This window comes from Odontesthes bonariensis, chromosome 21 (genome assembly GCF_027942865.1).
Source record: "Odontesthes bonariensis isolate fOdoBon6 chromosome 21, fOdoBon6.hap1, whole genome shotgun sequence".
Taxonomy (NCBI): domain Eukaryota; kingdom Metazoa; phylum Chordata; class Actinopteri; order Atheriniformes; family Atherinopsidae; genus Odontesthes; species Odontesthes bonariensis.
Genome location: NC_134526.1, coordinates 19156812 through 19171939, shown reverse-complemented (window position 1 = coordinate 19171939; position 15128 = coordinate 19156812). Strand labels below are relative to the sequence as shown.

The window sequence follows — 15128 nt, the reverse complement described above, 5'->3', positions numbered from 1 at the left end:
TACTCCAACCTTGGTTCTGTTGCAGTATGTCACAGTCTCCTTTTTAGCCTTGTGGCCACTTGTGATGTTGACAGCTGGGTGGACAGTGCTTAGAATGGAGACATTTTTCCTTGGTTTGTATTGATAGACTGTTAGGCTTGTACTGTCACATTTCAGCACCTCTGTGGTATGCAGGGCCCTTTGCTCCTTTACAGATGGAGGAAGGTCTCGTCTGATCTGATTTACTGTACCAACCAGGCTGGTTTTCTGGGCCTTAAGTGCCTTGGCAAGTTCAAGGGAAGTAAAGAAGTTATCAGTGATGTTTCTCCCCTTCCCCAGGAACGACTAAGCCAATTTCAACACCACGCTGTCTCCCAGTCGCTGTCCTGGCCTCCGTGTCTCATCTTTGTCCAGATATGGCGCAGCATTCAGCATATATTTGGTATCAACATCAGCTGCAAGCCAGAACTTGATACCAAATTTATCAGGTTTGCCAGCTGTATACTGGATGAAGCTGGACCTTGCTTTTGTTGGGAAGATTCTCCATCACTGAAATTTTCTTTCTACTTCGTCATTTTTTGTCTCTCTAGGGTTTAGAGTGAAGCTATAACTAGGTTTTAGCTTCACGGAGCATAAAAAACAAACAGACAATAGAGCAGGGGAAAGAGGGGGAAAATGTAGCAAATAGTAAACTATGACACCCCATGTGAAAAGCATGCAGTCAATTTGACTGCTATGGTCATTCGAGGTAGTAATACTCAGATCTCTTTTCTGTTTTGAAATTTAAATGATAAAACAATGTTAGAATAAAATATACACATATTTAGGAAAAGTCAGGGTCCTGTACATATTTTTTTTTTTTTTTTTAAACCAAGTTATGACGTTGCAAATTTTGAAAGCAGTCAAAATGACTGCCATGGTAGTTCGAGTGTTGGTTCTTCAATACCTGCACCAAGATGTTGCATATCTTCTATAAGTTGGCAGTGAAGAGTGCAATCTGCTTTGCAACTATCTGTTAGGGCAGCAGCACCAGAGCCAGTGATTCTAAGAGATAAAAAAGAGTTTCTGATAAAGAAATTTGGCTTTGTTCTGGTGACTGCTTTGGAGGTACCGGAGCTGATTGTGAATCTAAAAAATAAGTACAAGTTGTTAAACACTATGACAATACTGCCGACCCTCTACATAACATACTGTTCAGTCAGAGGTGTCTTCAGCTCCCCTGCAAAACAGAGTACAAGTGAAAAAAAAAAAAAAAAAAATTTTCTTTTTTCACAACACAACACAGGGACATCTAAGAACATCTAATGTAACACAGACTTCAACATAGCACATCAGTTTCCTGGTGTCTCCAAGCATGTTGTTTTTAGAAAGCCCCTTCCCCGCTCTGTACATCTGGGACGACACCTGCAGCTGTGAAAGTTTGTAGAAACTGTCAGACTGACAAATTCCCTCAATAAAAATCTTTTATCATCAGAGAGATTACATGTTCGCTTCCACATGTGAAGGATTTACATAAAGACAGCTGAATAAACTGTACATTTTTTTGGCAAATTTTTTTTTTTATCAAGCTGTTATCAAATTGTTGTGTGACTATGAAACTTTGTCAGTAAAAGATGAGAGATTTCAGTTATCGTCACGGTTATAATCGAACAGAATGAACGTGGGTTAGACGATGAAGCTGTTCCTCCTCTATGGCAACCGTAGTGTTTTGATGTTGCATCAAAAATATATCACTTTTTTTTCCTTTGAAGAACAGCATATAGAAAGTAGTGTATAGTGCATACTGAATGTTATATATGTTAAACATATTTCCAAAAAGAAAAAATATATATTTATCCCCGTACATACTTATTTCTTCTTCCTGTATGCAAGTGATTGGTTTTGTGTTCTAGGACTAGAAATCTTACCTCACACCTGGATTTTGAAAAATATCTTTATTGACAAGTGGAAATAAATGATAAAACATTTCTGATGGATTAATAATGAAAATACTCTCAATCCATAACCTAATAGATATTAATTTCTAAGTGAATTAGTTGATTACAGTCATAGTAAGTGTACATGTGACACGTTCCCACAAATCTCAACTTTTTGTGTTCTGACTGAGAACGTAAGACAGACACGACACAAGGGTGTCTTACTGCTATTTCTACATTCATCATGCATTTCCTGAGCTTTCACAGGGTTTTTCCTGTCACTCCAGGTTTTTGTTCAACCAGTGAGTGGAGATGCAGCACTGTGATTCCTTTGACTACTGGGGTCAAGGGACCGAAGTCACAGTTTCTTCAGGTAAGTCACATTTACACAAAATATTCACAGTGACAATTTTATTTATTTATTTCTAATTGTGTTTTTCGATGGTAGAAAGGTTTTGATAAATATATCTTTTTAAAATGTTTGTAGACTTAACTGCAGATGCCGATGCTGCTGTTTCAAAAACATTTCCAATGTCCTTATAAATAATAGTATGACTATGATGTAGGATTTTTTGATGATTTGATCTTAATTGTAATGTCATTGAGCAACAAATGCGCATCTACGTGTTTGTGTGCTCTAAATGACTGGTTATTTCACCTGTTGTTACTCTATTGATTAATTATAAATAACTCAGTTTAAAATTTACAGTGGTTATAAATTTTATTAATGGAATAGCACATGTTCTGTCTAATTGAAGCTTGACACAACATTTTTCATCTATATTTTTCAACAAATGTAACAGAGATGAGTATTTTTAAAGTGAGTTGGTGTGAAGGTCACCTCATTATTTTTTTGTATATTATCTAATAATAATAGTTCTTACCAACAAGCCTTTTAGGTTTGTTTTATTCTTTATTCTAAGTATAGGTGTACTGTCAAACAAAATGAATCCCTATATTTTAAGACATAAGATGATACTGACTAAATACTGCTATTTGAAATGTTATGTTTAACTCATACTAAGCAAACCAGCTTTCTTATTAGAAATAATCAATAGGTAAATATTTGATTGAAAATAGCTTTTTGGAAGTTGAATTTTGAGGTTGAGAAGTGGAACTGCTTTGACTATTCTTTATTTTAATTACTTGAGCATTTAGAAAATCTCTGCAGTGGTGGAGGAAGTGTGGAAGTATTGTCCACTTCATTTAAAGCTCTATTAAAATATTGTACAACGACTCTTTGTATTGGTAGAAGTCAAGCATTGAACATGTTACTTCGTGTTATCAAAAAAAATTATAACATTTTGTATTAATAACTTTTATTCTCCATACATAATTAAAAAAAAATACTTGTAAAACGTGTAATAGTTTGTATTATCATTTGATTATTGATATTAACGAGCAGCTTAAGTTAATAAAGCAGTGCAACAGAAAGTACATTTGTATCACATTACTGTGGTGCTACCTATAGACAAATTTAATCTATGTACCATAGTCTACACTCTACCTAAAAAAAAGTTTGTTATTGTGAGGTATTTTCATATGTTTAACATTCCATTGAAACTAATCATTGTTCATTATGATTTAATATGCTAATTATTTATTCACCAAATGAATGTATTATTTGGTTTGTAAAATTAAAATAGAAATGAATAAATGCTGAAACAAGTTCTCGAACAGACGATCAAAATCATTGACAAATTTCTGCCAATCGAACGAAAAGAACAAGAGATTTACAGTCTCAGCTGTACTTGTATAAATAATTAGGCACTTTGATTTTATATTAAAAGTTCATATTTTTATCAGTTCTCATACATTTTGAGTACAAACAAAAATACTTTTAAAGTAACCAGTGAGTAAGAAATGTAGAGATGTAAAAAGTTTTTTTTACTACCCTACTTTTTTTTTCCTATTCTAAATCTCATCACTGTGTATTTGAGAATCTAGTGTGAATATGTTGAACTTTTCCTTTGCCTTTAATCTTCAAACTTCCACAGACACAACAATTTCATCACCAACTCTGTTCCCGCTGATTTCATGTGACTCTGGCTCTGGAGATAAAATCACTCTTGGTTGTCTGGCACATGACTTTTTTCCAAAGAGTGCTACATTCCAGTGGAGCGATGTCAGTGGGACCAACGTGCCTTCTGAACAATACATTTCAGCTCTGAGTAACAGCAACAATAAATTCACAGGAGTCAGCGTGATCAGTGTAACAAAATCTAATTCTTTGTCTTATACGTGTTCTGTCACTCACCCTGGAGGCACCAACCAAGTGCAAGTAAAAAGTATGTTATAATTTATTTCAGAATATCTGTCTTTCATTTCTATCTGACATTCACCTTTTAGGCAATAGAAAATGTTCTCAAATTGATTTATGTGTCTGTCTTCTGCCTTGACATTTTCAGGAGGAATTTCTACTCCAGGCACAGGTAATTCTGATTTTCATGTAGTTGAAACTAAAAGTAAAATGAAGGGGCATGTTTAAATTAAACGTATACATTAAAGTGGTTTTTTTTAACAATTTCTTTTTTTCTCCAGAGAATAAAGTTCCGTTAATCATTTATTTTTTTATGGCTTTTCCATGTAGTTCCTTTGACAATGAATTTAAACCCTCCAACTAACAAAGAAATATTCATCAACCGACGGGCAGAGTTGAAGTGTAGCATTACTGGACCGGACACCATCCTATCGGAGACCAACGTTATCTGGCAGATTGATGGACAGCGTGTCACAGAGAACGGTACGCTGGAAACAAGTACAAAATCCAAAACCAGCATACTGACTCGTAATCTCAACGACTGGAAATCAGTCAAGAACGTGCACTGTTCTGCTGTCAGAAATGGTGTGACCCTGGAGACTCAAGAACTGACTGTCAACAGAAGTAAGTTACCAAATTGAAATGATCAATATAGTATGAGACAATATTATTTTGTAGCCAATTCACTTATGAAAAGGACATTTTTATTAAAAAATGAATTACTCCCAGCTTGGTGATCTGTAATTCTTGGGAATTCTAATTTAAACTCAACACTTCATTATAAAGGAGGCTAACTCAGTGTCTCTTTCAGAGGGGGCAAATCCAACCGTGACAGTTCTCATTCCGACAGCGGAGGCCAGTAACCAAGGAGACTCAGCTGAAGTCAGGCTGGCGTGTCTGGTCTTCAGTTATGTGGAGCAGGATTACTACATCGCCTGGTCAGTAGATAAGAATGGAAACAGTGGAAGCTATGAGGATACTACCTTCACCCGCCAGAAGACCAAAAATGGTTACTTGGTCACAAGTGTTTACACCACCACCAAGAAAGAGTGGGATGCAAAAAAAATGTTCAACTGCAACGTCTGGCCTGCTGGTAGTGACGAAGCTATGGAACCTCATGGAGTGTCAAAGGCCTCTGGTAACGCACTTGAATGTTAAACATAACAGACTTGGCTGGATCCTTTGTGCCTCTGTGTTATTTTGTTTGTGTGTAAATGTTATGTTGTGAAATTATGTACACTTTGTGTTGTCATCAGTCATTGTGATTGTTATTGTGTATTTGTCATCATTGTTGTGTTGCCTTCTGTCCTTGCCATACTAAAACCTTGTTAAGTGTATTGAATTTTTCAAAATAAATGTTGCATGGAGACACTTGTGTTAAATGTGTGCATGAATGAAAATATATCAAAACAAAATGAAAATTACGCTCAAATGCTAACTTTGCATGACTAGTTGCTAGTTGCTTTTCAGTCACACAAGTGTGCTGCATTGTTAAATCACTCATTTTATTCCATTATCTGAATGAAAAATCATTAGCATTTAGAAACACACACAACTAATCTAATCACCCATGCTGTACCTTCCTCTTCTCAGATTTCCCTTCAGAATCAAACTGTATATTTGAGTCGAATTGCACATATGAAGAGGATGACTTCAGCAGTTTGTGGTCCACAGCCTCCACCTTCATATTGCTCTTCATATTCTCTCTGTTCTATAACATGATATTCAGCTTGGTCCAGGTAAACATGCAGGCTTTTTATGCATTCAAGCAAAGGAAGATTATTCAAAGTTAGATGTGTAATTTTTTTTGAATGCTTGTTGGATTGTTGTGACTACAGTGCCATGAAATCTCTAAAATGTATGCCTGGATTAATCCAATAAAGACATTTGATAAAGGCAGAAATATATATATATATATATATATATATATATATATATATATATAAAAAAACGGAAATACAATATATTATCTGCAGAAGCATGTTTGAAAATGCTTACCACTCCAAGATATTGCAGTAAACTGATTATGGATCCTGTTAATATAAATTAATTATATAAATATTTTTATATAAATAAATAAATAAATAAATAATTTATATAATTAATTATACAAATATTTGATGGGATGAGCATCTATAGCATCAGTTTTTTTTAAAGTTCTCAGAATATTCAATTTGTGAATGAATAATGACATTCATAAAAGTGTTGTTTGTTTGTTTGTGCTGTTGTTTTCTAATCATCAATTAACACATTTTCAAAATTGTTTTTCAGATGAAGCGGCAATAAAGAATCGGGTGGATGCACATTGGACATGAGCGGCTGCAGATCACACATGGTGTCTTTTCTGTAGTTTTAACATATTCTAAATAGTTGAAATACAATAAACAATCTACTGTATATTTAGAAAGTACATTTCTGAAGTCATTTATCTGTACTGTGAAGTATTTCTATGGTCTTGAATTAAACCTTTTTCTGTCAATTCACATTTAGTCATTTTTGACAACATTATTTATTTAAAACTTTTGCCAGATATAGTATAAGACAATAAACGTGATACAATTTATCAATGACAGTATGGCATTCAAATTAAATGGAGCATGGCTAATAGTAATTGTGTTACTTTAATACAAAAAAGCTGATAGCTTTTTTCTTTTCTAAATTCAATATTTTATTCTTACTTTTTTACTGTTGAAAATTATATTTTGTGTTTTTAAGAATAAATATTTTCTGTTGATTGTTCTTTTTCAAATACACTCATTTTACTTTGTTGTTAGAGCGGTTATTATTAAGTAAATATGATACAATTTCACAAAATACATTTTATCATGCAAAATAAAACAGAGCAGGGCTATGAGTGATCATGGACTCGGTTCACCTAAAATACTTTTTGTTCATGTGCTTTAAAGTGCTTCGAAGCATCTTTCTTTCATTACCTTCTATTTCTGTACCTCAGGGACCGAGACTGAAAGTTGAAACTGTCAGAACTAAACTTCCTCGAAACAGCAGGCACATCTGTCGCTGTCTGTCAGCAGATCAGGTTTGCAGTTTCCTGTATGAAGACTTCCCCTTGAGATTTGAACATTTCAACCGACTTTTGGTCTGAACTTGTAATAGACTTTGGTACAGCAAATGTGTGTATATATAAAATGGATGGATTACAGAAGTTGAGAAGCTTCCTTGTTCAAATTCCGGCTGGGGCCTTTCTATGTAGAGTTTCCATTCTCTCTGGGTTCTCCAACTTCCTCCCACAGCCCCAATACATGCATGTTAGGTTTATTGATTATTCTACATTGACCATATAAGAATGAGAGTGAGTGCAGGGTTGTTTGTCTCGTTTGTATCTGTCTGGCCCTGTGATGAAGGCTGTAGCCCGCCTCTTGGCCTATGGCAGTAGGGGGATAGGCTCCATGTGCCCCCGTAATCCTGAGTTGAAATCAGACTTAAAATGAAAGGGCCTATGAATATAAGTGATGAAAATATTTGTGATTTTGACAATTTCCTTTAATTGTTTTGGCTACAATTGCTTGTTTTTAAATTAATTTAAATTATTTTAATTAATTGTTTCTCTTTATATTATTTTATGTGTTTTTAATGCTTCTTCCACTCCCTGCTGCAATGCTTTTATTTTATGTAAAGCACTTTGAATTGTTTTGTACATGAAATGTACTATATAAATACATTTTATTTGATTTTATTTGATTTGATTTACTAAAATAAGACCACATGGAGTCAAGGAACAGTAAAATTGTTTTATCAGTTAAGGTCTGCAGGTTTTCCATTTCTAGTTGTTTCTAAACATATCATTTTTAGAGAGCTGCTTCCCACTCTGGGTGCAGCTCTGAGACCACACCTGCCGCAGTGAAACTGTAGAAACCATCAGATCTGCAAATACATTTCCTTGAAATAAAAAACACATCTGTCAGGATGATGCATATTTGCATGCCTGAATGAAATCAAGCATATATTGACTTACATGTATTCATGTAAAAAAAATCCTGTCACCATCTAAAATAACTCATCAAATACATTTAACCATAGCAAATCTGAAGTTTAAATATGTATGTTTAAGTATTCATTTGTGGCTTTACAGTACAAGTTTACTTGTGAGATCAACTTTGCAGTCTGTAGTACAACGATCTAACAGATAACCGGTTTCCTTTCTCATAATTTAATAATCCATCCATCCATCCATCCATTTTCTATACCGCTGAATCCGTCGGTCTGGTCGCGGGGGGGCTGGAGCCTATCCCAGCAGTCAATGGGCGAGATCATTTTAATAATATATGTGTAAATTTGTCATTTTAGTCACATGTTAGATTGTTTATATGTTTTATCATCACTTGTCCTTGTGGTAAATCCTATTTGGGAAAGACAAGTTGAGCTCTGAAGACTTGAACAGCTGAACATAGAAGTATCTTTAGATGAAAAAAATGTAATGAATTAATAATCCTTCTTGCTTTCTGAGATACACTGGAATTGAGAAGCTAAATGTCCCTCCAAGAAGAGGTAACCTGAGTGTTTTACTCTGCAGGAGGGAACAATATTGGATTCATTGTCTGTAATCTCTCTCACTTCATGGTCTGAAGATAAATTTTGATTTGAGATGTTTGTTTTTTAAATATACCTCTTTATTAGAGAATTCAGATTAAGTTTCTTATGATGTACATTGAGGTCTTGTGTCTGTTTATCTATTAGAAAATACTTATTAATATTTTTTTTTGGTTTAGTTGATGTGTTTTTGAAGGATATCCTCGTTTTATTTTGGTAGGAACAGATTGTAAAAACTTGCTGGAGCCAATATAACAAACACATGTCTTTATCTTACAAGTACTGATCTTGAGGAAGCCTCAAAGGCTGAAACATCAGGCATTACATTTGAATGTATATGGAGCCAGCATTTGCAATCAGCCTTTCTACTTCATAGGTTATTTGTATATATATATACATGTGTTACAAAACTGTGTCATATCAGCCATGTAATAGAGGTTAAAAAGAAATGTGAGTAAATGCTACCATCTAGTGGGCAAGTTTTGTAAGGAAAAGAGGCTCCGTGAGTGGCTGATACATACAGTATAGGGACAAAAATTATTTTTGAGTTTTCTGAGAGAGTCTTTCTATCCAATACAATAAGTAGTTATAGAAAACTATTTGCATTTTTAGTCTGCTAAATGTCAGATAAATGAGGCTGCTGATAACAGTTGATTGCACCAAGAGCTAAACAATGATTTTTTGTCTTTTTTTTTTTAAGCAATGACAATGAGCACAAGCTAAACATGTTGCTTGTGCTGCCATCTATAGGTCACTGCCTGCACCTCACAGCACAGTGTTGTGAGGCCGTGTGATCTGACTCACAGCAATGTTTGGGCCCAAATACAAGAGAATTTATTTTCAGCCTTTATTTCAAAGCAGTCAGGAGTTATTATGGTGGGCTGCCTATGTCTAATACCACCAAGCCCAGAAGAATATTGGTGCTGAAATAATATTCCAAATCAAAGGATATTACTAAAAAAGAAAAGAAAAAAGAAGAGGAAGAAGAAAAAATCTGCAAGGAATGTCATTTACACTGGATGTGGCTGTTGTTTGTTTGTAAAAGTGAAAAGAAAAAATACCATTTTTGTGTACAACGTAGGCTATGTCATTCATGTTCATTTGGGCTGCAGTTTTTGATTTATCTAGTCACACTACTCCACTATTCATCTAGTTTTAGGGAAGATTACAACGTTGTGATACTTTTCTTAGGTTTCATATTATCTTTAACAAAAATATATATCATTTGTGAAACAAAAATGGACTATCAAATTAGTTTTTAAAAGAGCCAGTTATCTTTAATATTTAGATTCGACAAGATGGATGACATTACCATCTGATTAGATGGTCTAATGAGCTAAATTACACCAAGATGGATGAACGAATGAGGCAAATTTTCTTTTTTATAAGAAGCCATATTTTTAGAACTCCTTCTCGTAGAATAATTCTGACTATTTAGATTAATAAGGCACATCCTAAAATTTGTTAAAAGGCTTTCATTTTATTTCTTCCTCTTTTTTCTTTTATCTTGAAAACGAAATGGCACATTTTACCCCACTTCACTCTACCCACAGCCAAACGCGTATTTGAGTCACACTGTACATTACATAAATACATCTTTTGTCTTTATTTCCCTCCCTCTTTTGATAAACTTAATGCAGTAATGACCTATGTGTCAACATCCAGCACACACTTTGTGGTGAGGTTTTGTTTGATATTCAGACATTGTGTTCATATTTTCCATTTGTATCAAAGCGTGAGAAATATAAAAACGGAGGGAGCTATTTTCAACTTTTGGGGTATTCTGTTTGGGGTTTCACTGTGGAAGGTTTTAGTAAGTGCTTGTGTCACTGTGGAATATAGTGGTGGCTGGAGTTACGACACCGTGTTACACATCATGTTGTGAAAGTTCCTGTCAATTGCAAAAAAAAAAAAGCAAAGCTACTCGAGTTGAAAGCACAAAAAAATGTGGTGTAACTCAAATCACTGACTCTGTTTGTGCTCCCCCTTCACATACTACATCATATCATATATGATCTAATTGAGTAAAAATGTAATATTGTGGGATATTTTGTTGATATGTTCTATTCATGATGCTGATAAGGACTGAGTAACTTCATCATTAAATATTGTACCTCTGACTTTGATGTAAATGAATGCATAAAACCTATTGAAAATAAGTCAGATCTTTCAGTCATGATTTTAGGACTGACTAAAGTTAATGTTGGTTAATGTGTGTTAATATAATTAAAAAAGTATATCAAATAGTCATTAAAATACAAAATAACTTAAAGATAACTTAAGAATACAATAACTCAAAATGTTATTATTAGCTGAATACTAGAGGGGGGATCAAATCGTCATATATATATGTGTGTGTGTGTGTGCAGTAAAATGCAATAGAATGAAGAATACTTGCTACCTTTCAGCATGTGGTTTTTGTATTGTCATGTGTTGCTGTGTATAACTGGGGGGGTGGCCACAGTAATTTACACTGTTACAAAAACCTATCAAAAGAGGCAAGGTCTTAAGTATGAGGTCAAATTTTTTCTTTTCTTTTTTTTAAGCACTTTTTAATGTTGCAAAGAGGCGCACAAATATTTCCACATAATCATTCTATTTTACTGAACTTGGAAAATTAAAAGAATTATATACTACAATTGTGTGAGAACAGCAGAGAACAATGACTGCTGTGGTTTTTCACTGAGTGTGGGAGAAGTGGCAGTGGAGTTCAAGGAGTTCAGTAAAAACCTTCAAGGGTGGAAAATATCTTTTTGTTGTAAATGCAGATGTATCTAAACACTCTGAATAACACCTGGAAACACTGCCTCAGTTGGTAAAAATTCCCTGGATGAAAATAAATTAATGAATGAGTGGTTTCACTACTGCAACTACCTGTAGCAAAATCAATCAAATCAATTAGCCATTCCTGGTTGTATACTAATGTATATATATATATATATATATTTTCATGTATATTTAATATTGGCACTGCCCATCACAATTTTTAAACATACAGCAAAGTCCTATTCGTTGTATTATAGTAGCCAGCATCGCAGGGTGGAGATTTTGTGTTGGGTTGCATTACAGTGAAACTATAACAACCACAGTGATACATCCTTTGACAAAAACCTCTTGCCACAGAAAATGAATGTGCAAAATACCCATAAGATATAACTGTGGAAATGGTTCATTAAAAGCAAATGCAAACACGGTGAATAGTGGTGGATGGAGAGAAATGGAGAGAGAAATCCACCACATTTACATTTCTATTGCAATGACAGGCTTCACTCATCAATTTATATGCAGAACATAAGTCAAAGCTCCTTTATTAGAGAAACAAAGCAAGCACAAATCTTTTGTTATGCATGGGGAAAAACACTTCTAAAGGTGTGTCTTTGCACAGAGGGGGGGGCACTATCTTGCTTGTATCCATTTAGACTTAAACTGTTTTCCTTTTCAAACCAAGCAAACAATCGTTTTTTTAGTTTTTTATTTGACTAAATAATATACGAATAATATATAAATAATATGTATAGTCATATATTTATTACATGCATTTTTTTTCTTAATGATAAACCCTCTCAGATTAAACCTTTTACATCAATTGAATTTAACACGATACATTTCTATCAGACTTAAATATCTAAGTATTTTTTGTACCATCTAAAATAATAAAGAAAAAAGAATATAGAGGTGAACAACAGAAATGGATCAGAGAAATTCATACTGCGGTTCCATGATGGTGCCTGTCAAGTACATAAAATAGCCAATACAAACTTTCCACTGCACTGCAGGTTTTTGTAGGATTGTTTGCTGTAGTGTATAGCTGGAACCATAGTAATATATAGCCATACAAAAACCTGTCCTGCATTGAATCTAATCACATTAGCACTGCACCTCAAGAAAAAGACAAGATTGGGTTGTTCAGCAGTTTTCTACCCTGTGAAGAAAGTCCACATTTAGTGGAATTTTAACGTTGTAAACGTGTAACCCGAATAACCTAGAAAACCACAAAGCATCAGAAGGAAATGTTTTTTGCTCGTAAAAGCAAAGCTCACATTTTATGAATATTTATCACACTTATGAAGATAAATTCTTTCAAATAATCTAACAGTTTAGCAAATGGGCAAAATTAAGGATCATAATAGTATACAATGTAACGTGGATGTAACACTGAGTTCCAATCCGTTTTCATTGTTAAAGTTTATGTATTCTTTGTTTCCCATCTAGATTGGGTGGAAATCATTTGCCCATTTGCTTTGTTGCAAAATGTTAATAGATAATGTATTTGTTTTATTTTATCTTGTTAATAAATGTGAGACTATTTTCAGGAGTGTGTGCGGGGTGAGGTTTATGTAAGGGGCTGTGCCACAGTGAATACTATAGCGGCCACAGTGAAATATACTGTGACAAAAACCTCTGTCCAATAAGAAAGATAAACTGTGTATTATGATGATACAAAAAATAAGGGAGACAGAAGAGGAAAGATGTCTAAAGATCACTGATGAGGCATCTGATGCAGTTACCATAGCAATTATTTGAAAAATGAATAATTGTAAAGAATGTTTATGTTTGTTCATGCATTTGGCAGACGCTTTTATCCGAAGCGACTTACACTATAAGCAGTCAGGGTAAGGACCGTGCCTAAGGACCCCTACCTGGAAATAGTAAAGAAAAAGAGAAGATCATTTACTGAATTCACATCAAGAAATGTTACATTTAACAGGATATTGCAGTGTTTTAAAATTTTTTTTTTTTTTTTGCAACAGCAAGCGAGTGAAGTGTAATGAGAAACACTTAACAAAGTGAAGTTATTGTAAGGGGCTGAGCCACAGTGTATACTACAGTAGCAGCCACAGTGATACATCCTATGACAAAAACCTTCTACAAAGAAAGAAAAACAGTCTATGATGATGAGACACTAAAATAAATCAGTAAGTGAGAGAGAAAAGCAAATATATCTAAAAGTTACTGACGAAGCAAGTGCTACAGTACCTTTAGCAAGTATTTAAAGAATTAACAATTGTACATATTTAGATAAGAAAATCAACCAAAGTTGGACAAAAGCATAGGTTTCAAAAGGAAAAATTCTAAATTAACAGCAATAGGATTCCCTACTTGTACTCTAAAAATGTACCAAAATACTAATATAAATAAATGTATGTTTGCCCAATATACACTGTTCAAATACTGATGATCCATCACATCAGGCCAGTTTTTTTGTACAACAATGTACAACTGTATATGGAGTAGCAACCACACTGTATATCAGCAGTACCAAAACCTGTCCTGAACTAAAGGGAAACCCAAATTCACTGTACATCAAGAAAAAAAGATCATTGAAGAAACTGACATCAGGAAATGCAGCAGTCAACAGAACATTGGGGTCTATCTAATGTATTATTATCATAATCATTATTGTTATCAATATTATGAGAAACAGCAAGCAAGTCATATGTCACGATTAACAGCTTCTAAGGTGAAGTTATTGTCAGGGGCTGTTCCACAGTGTACTACTATAGCAGTGGATACTACGGCCACAGTGAAATATCCTATGACAAAAACCTCTGTCCAAAAAGAAAGATAAACTGTGTATTATGATGATACAAAAAGTTAAGTCAGAAAGTGAGACAGAAGTGTAAAGATGTCTAAAGATTACTGATGAGGCATCTGATACAATTACCACAGCAATTATTTGAAGAATAATAATAACTGTAAAGAAAAAGAGAAGATCATTCACTGAATTCACATCAAGAAAAGTTACATTTAACAGAATATTGCAGTGTTTAATTTTTTGCAACAGCAAGCGGGTCAAGTGTAATGAGAAACACATAACAAAGTGAAGTTATTGTAAGGGGCTGAGCCACAGTGTATACTACGGTAGCAGCCACAGTGATACATCCGATGACAAAAACCTACAAAGAAAGAAAAACAGTCTATGATGATGACACACTAAAATAAATCAGTAAGTGAGAGAAAAGCAAATATATCTAAAGGTTACTGACAAAGCAAGTGCTAGAGTACCTTTAGCAAGTATTTAAAGAGTTAACAATAACACAAATTTAAATAAGAAAAATCAACCAAAGTTGGTCAAAAGCATAGGTTTCAAAAGTCAAAGTCAAATTTATTTGTACAGCACATTTCATGTACAAACAATTCAAAGTGCTTTACATAAAATAAAAGCATTGCAGCAGGGAGTGTAAGAAGCATTAAAATACATAAAGGAATATAAAGAGAAACAAATAAAACAATTTAAATGAATTTAAAAACAAGCAACAGTCCAGAAAAGTTAAAAGATACCATGCAGATTTCATGCATAGACACATGAGAAAAGAAAGGTTTTTAACCTGGATTTAAAACATTTGGTGAAAGTTTAATCTCCACTGGCAGTTTGTTCCACTTGTTTGCAGCATAAAAAAGGGAAAAATTCTAAATGAACAGGA

At 34.0% G+C, this 15128-nt stretch overlaps 1 protein-coding gene and 1 gene segment (V, D, J or C); both read left to right on the top strand.

Annotated features, from left to right (window-relative positions):
- LOC142371908 (immunoglobulin gamma-1 heavy chain-like) overlaps positions 1 to 15128 on the top strand; it is a 72551-nt gene that overhangs the window by 38760 nt on the left and 18663 nt on the right. The window lies entirely within an intron of this gene.
- On the top strand, positions 2222 to 6561 carry LOC142371912 (immunoglobulin heavy constant gamma 2-like). The segment is given in 7 exon segments: positions 2222 to 2268; positions 3893 to 4183; positions 4304 to 4327; positions 4486 to 4779; positions 4967 to 5293; positions 5749 to 5894; positions 6427 to 6561. Coding segments are annotated over 4 exon segments (771 nt in total).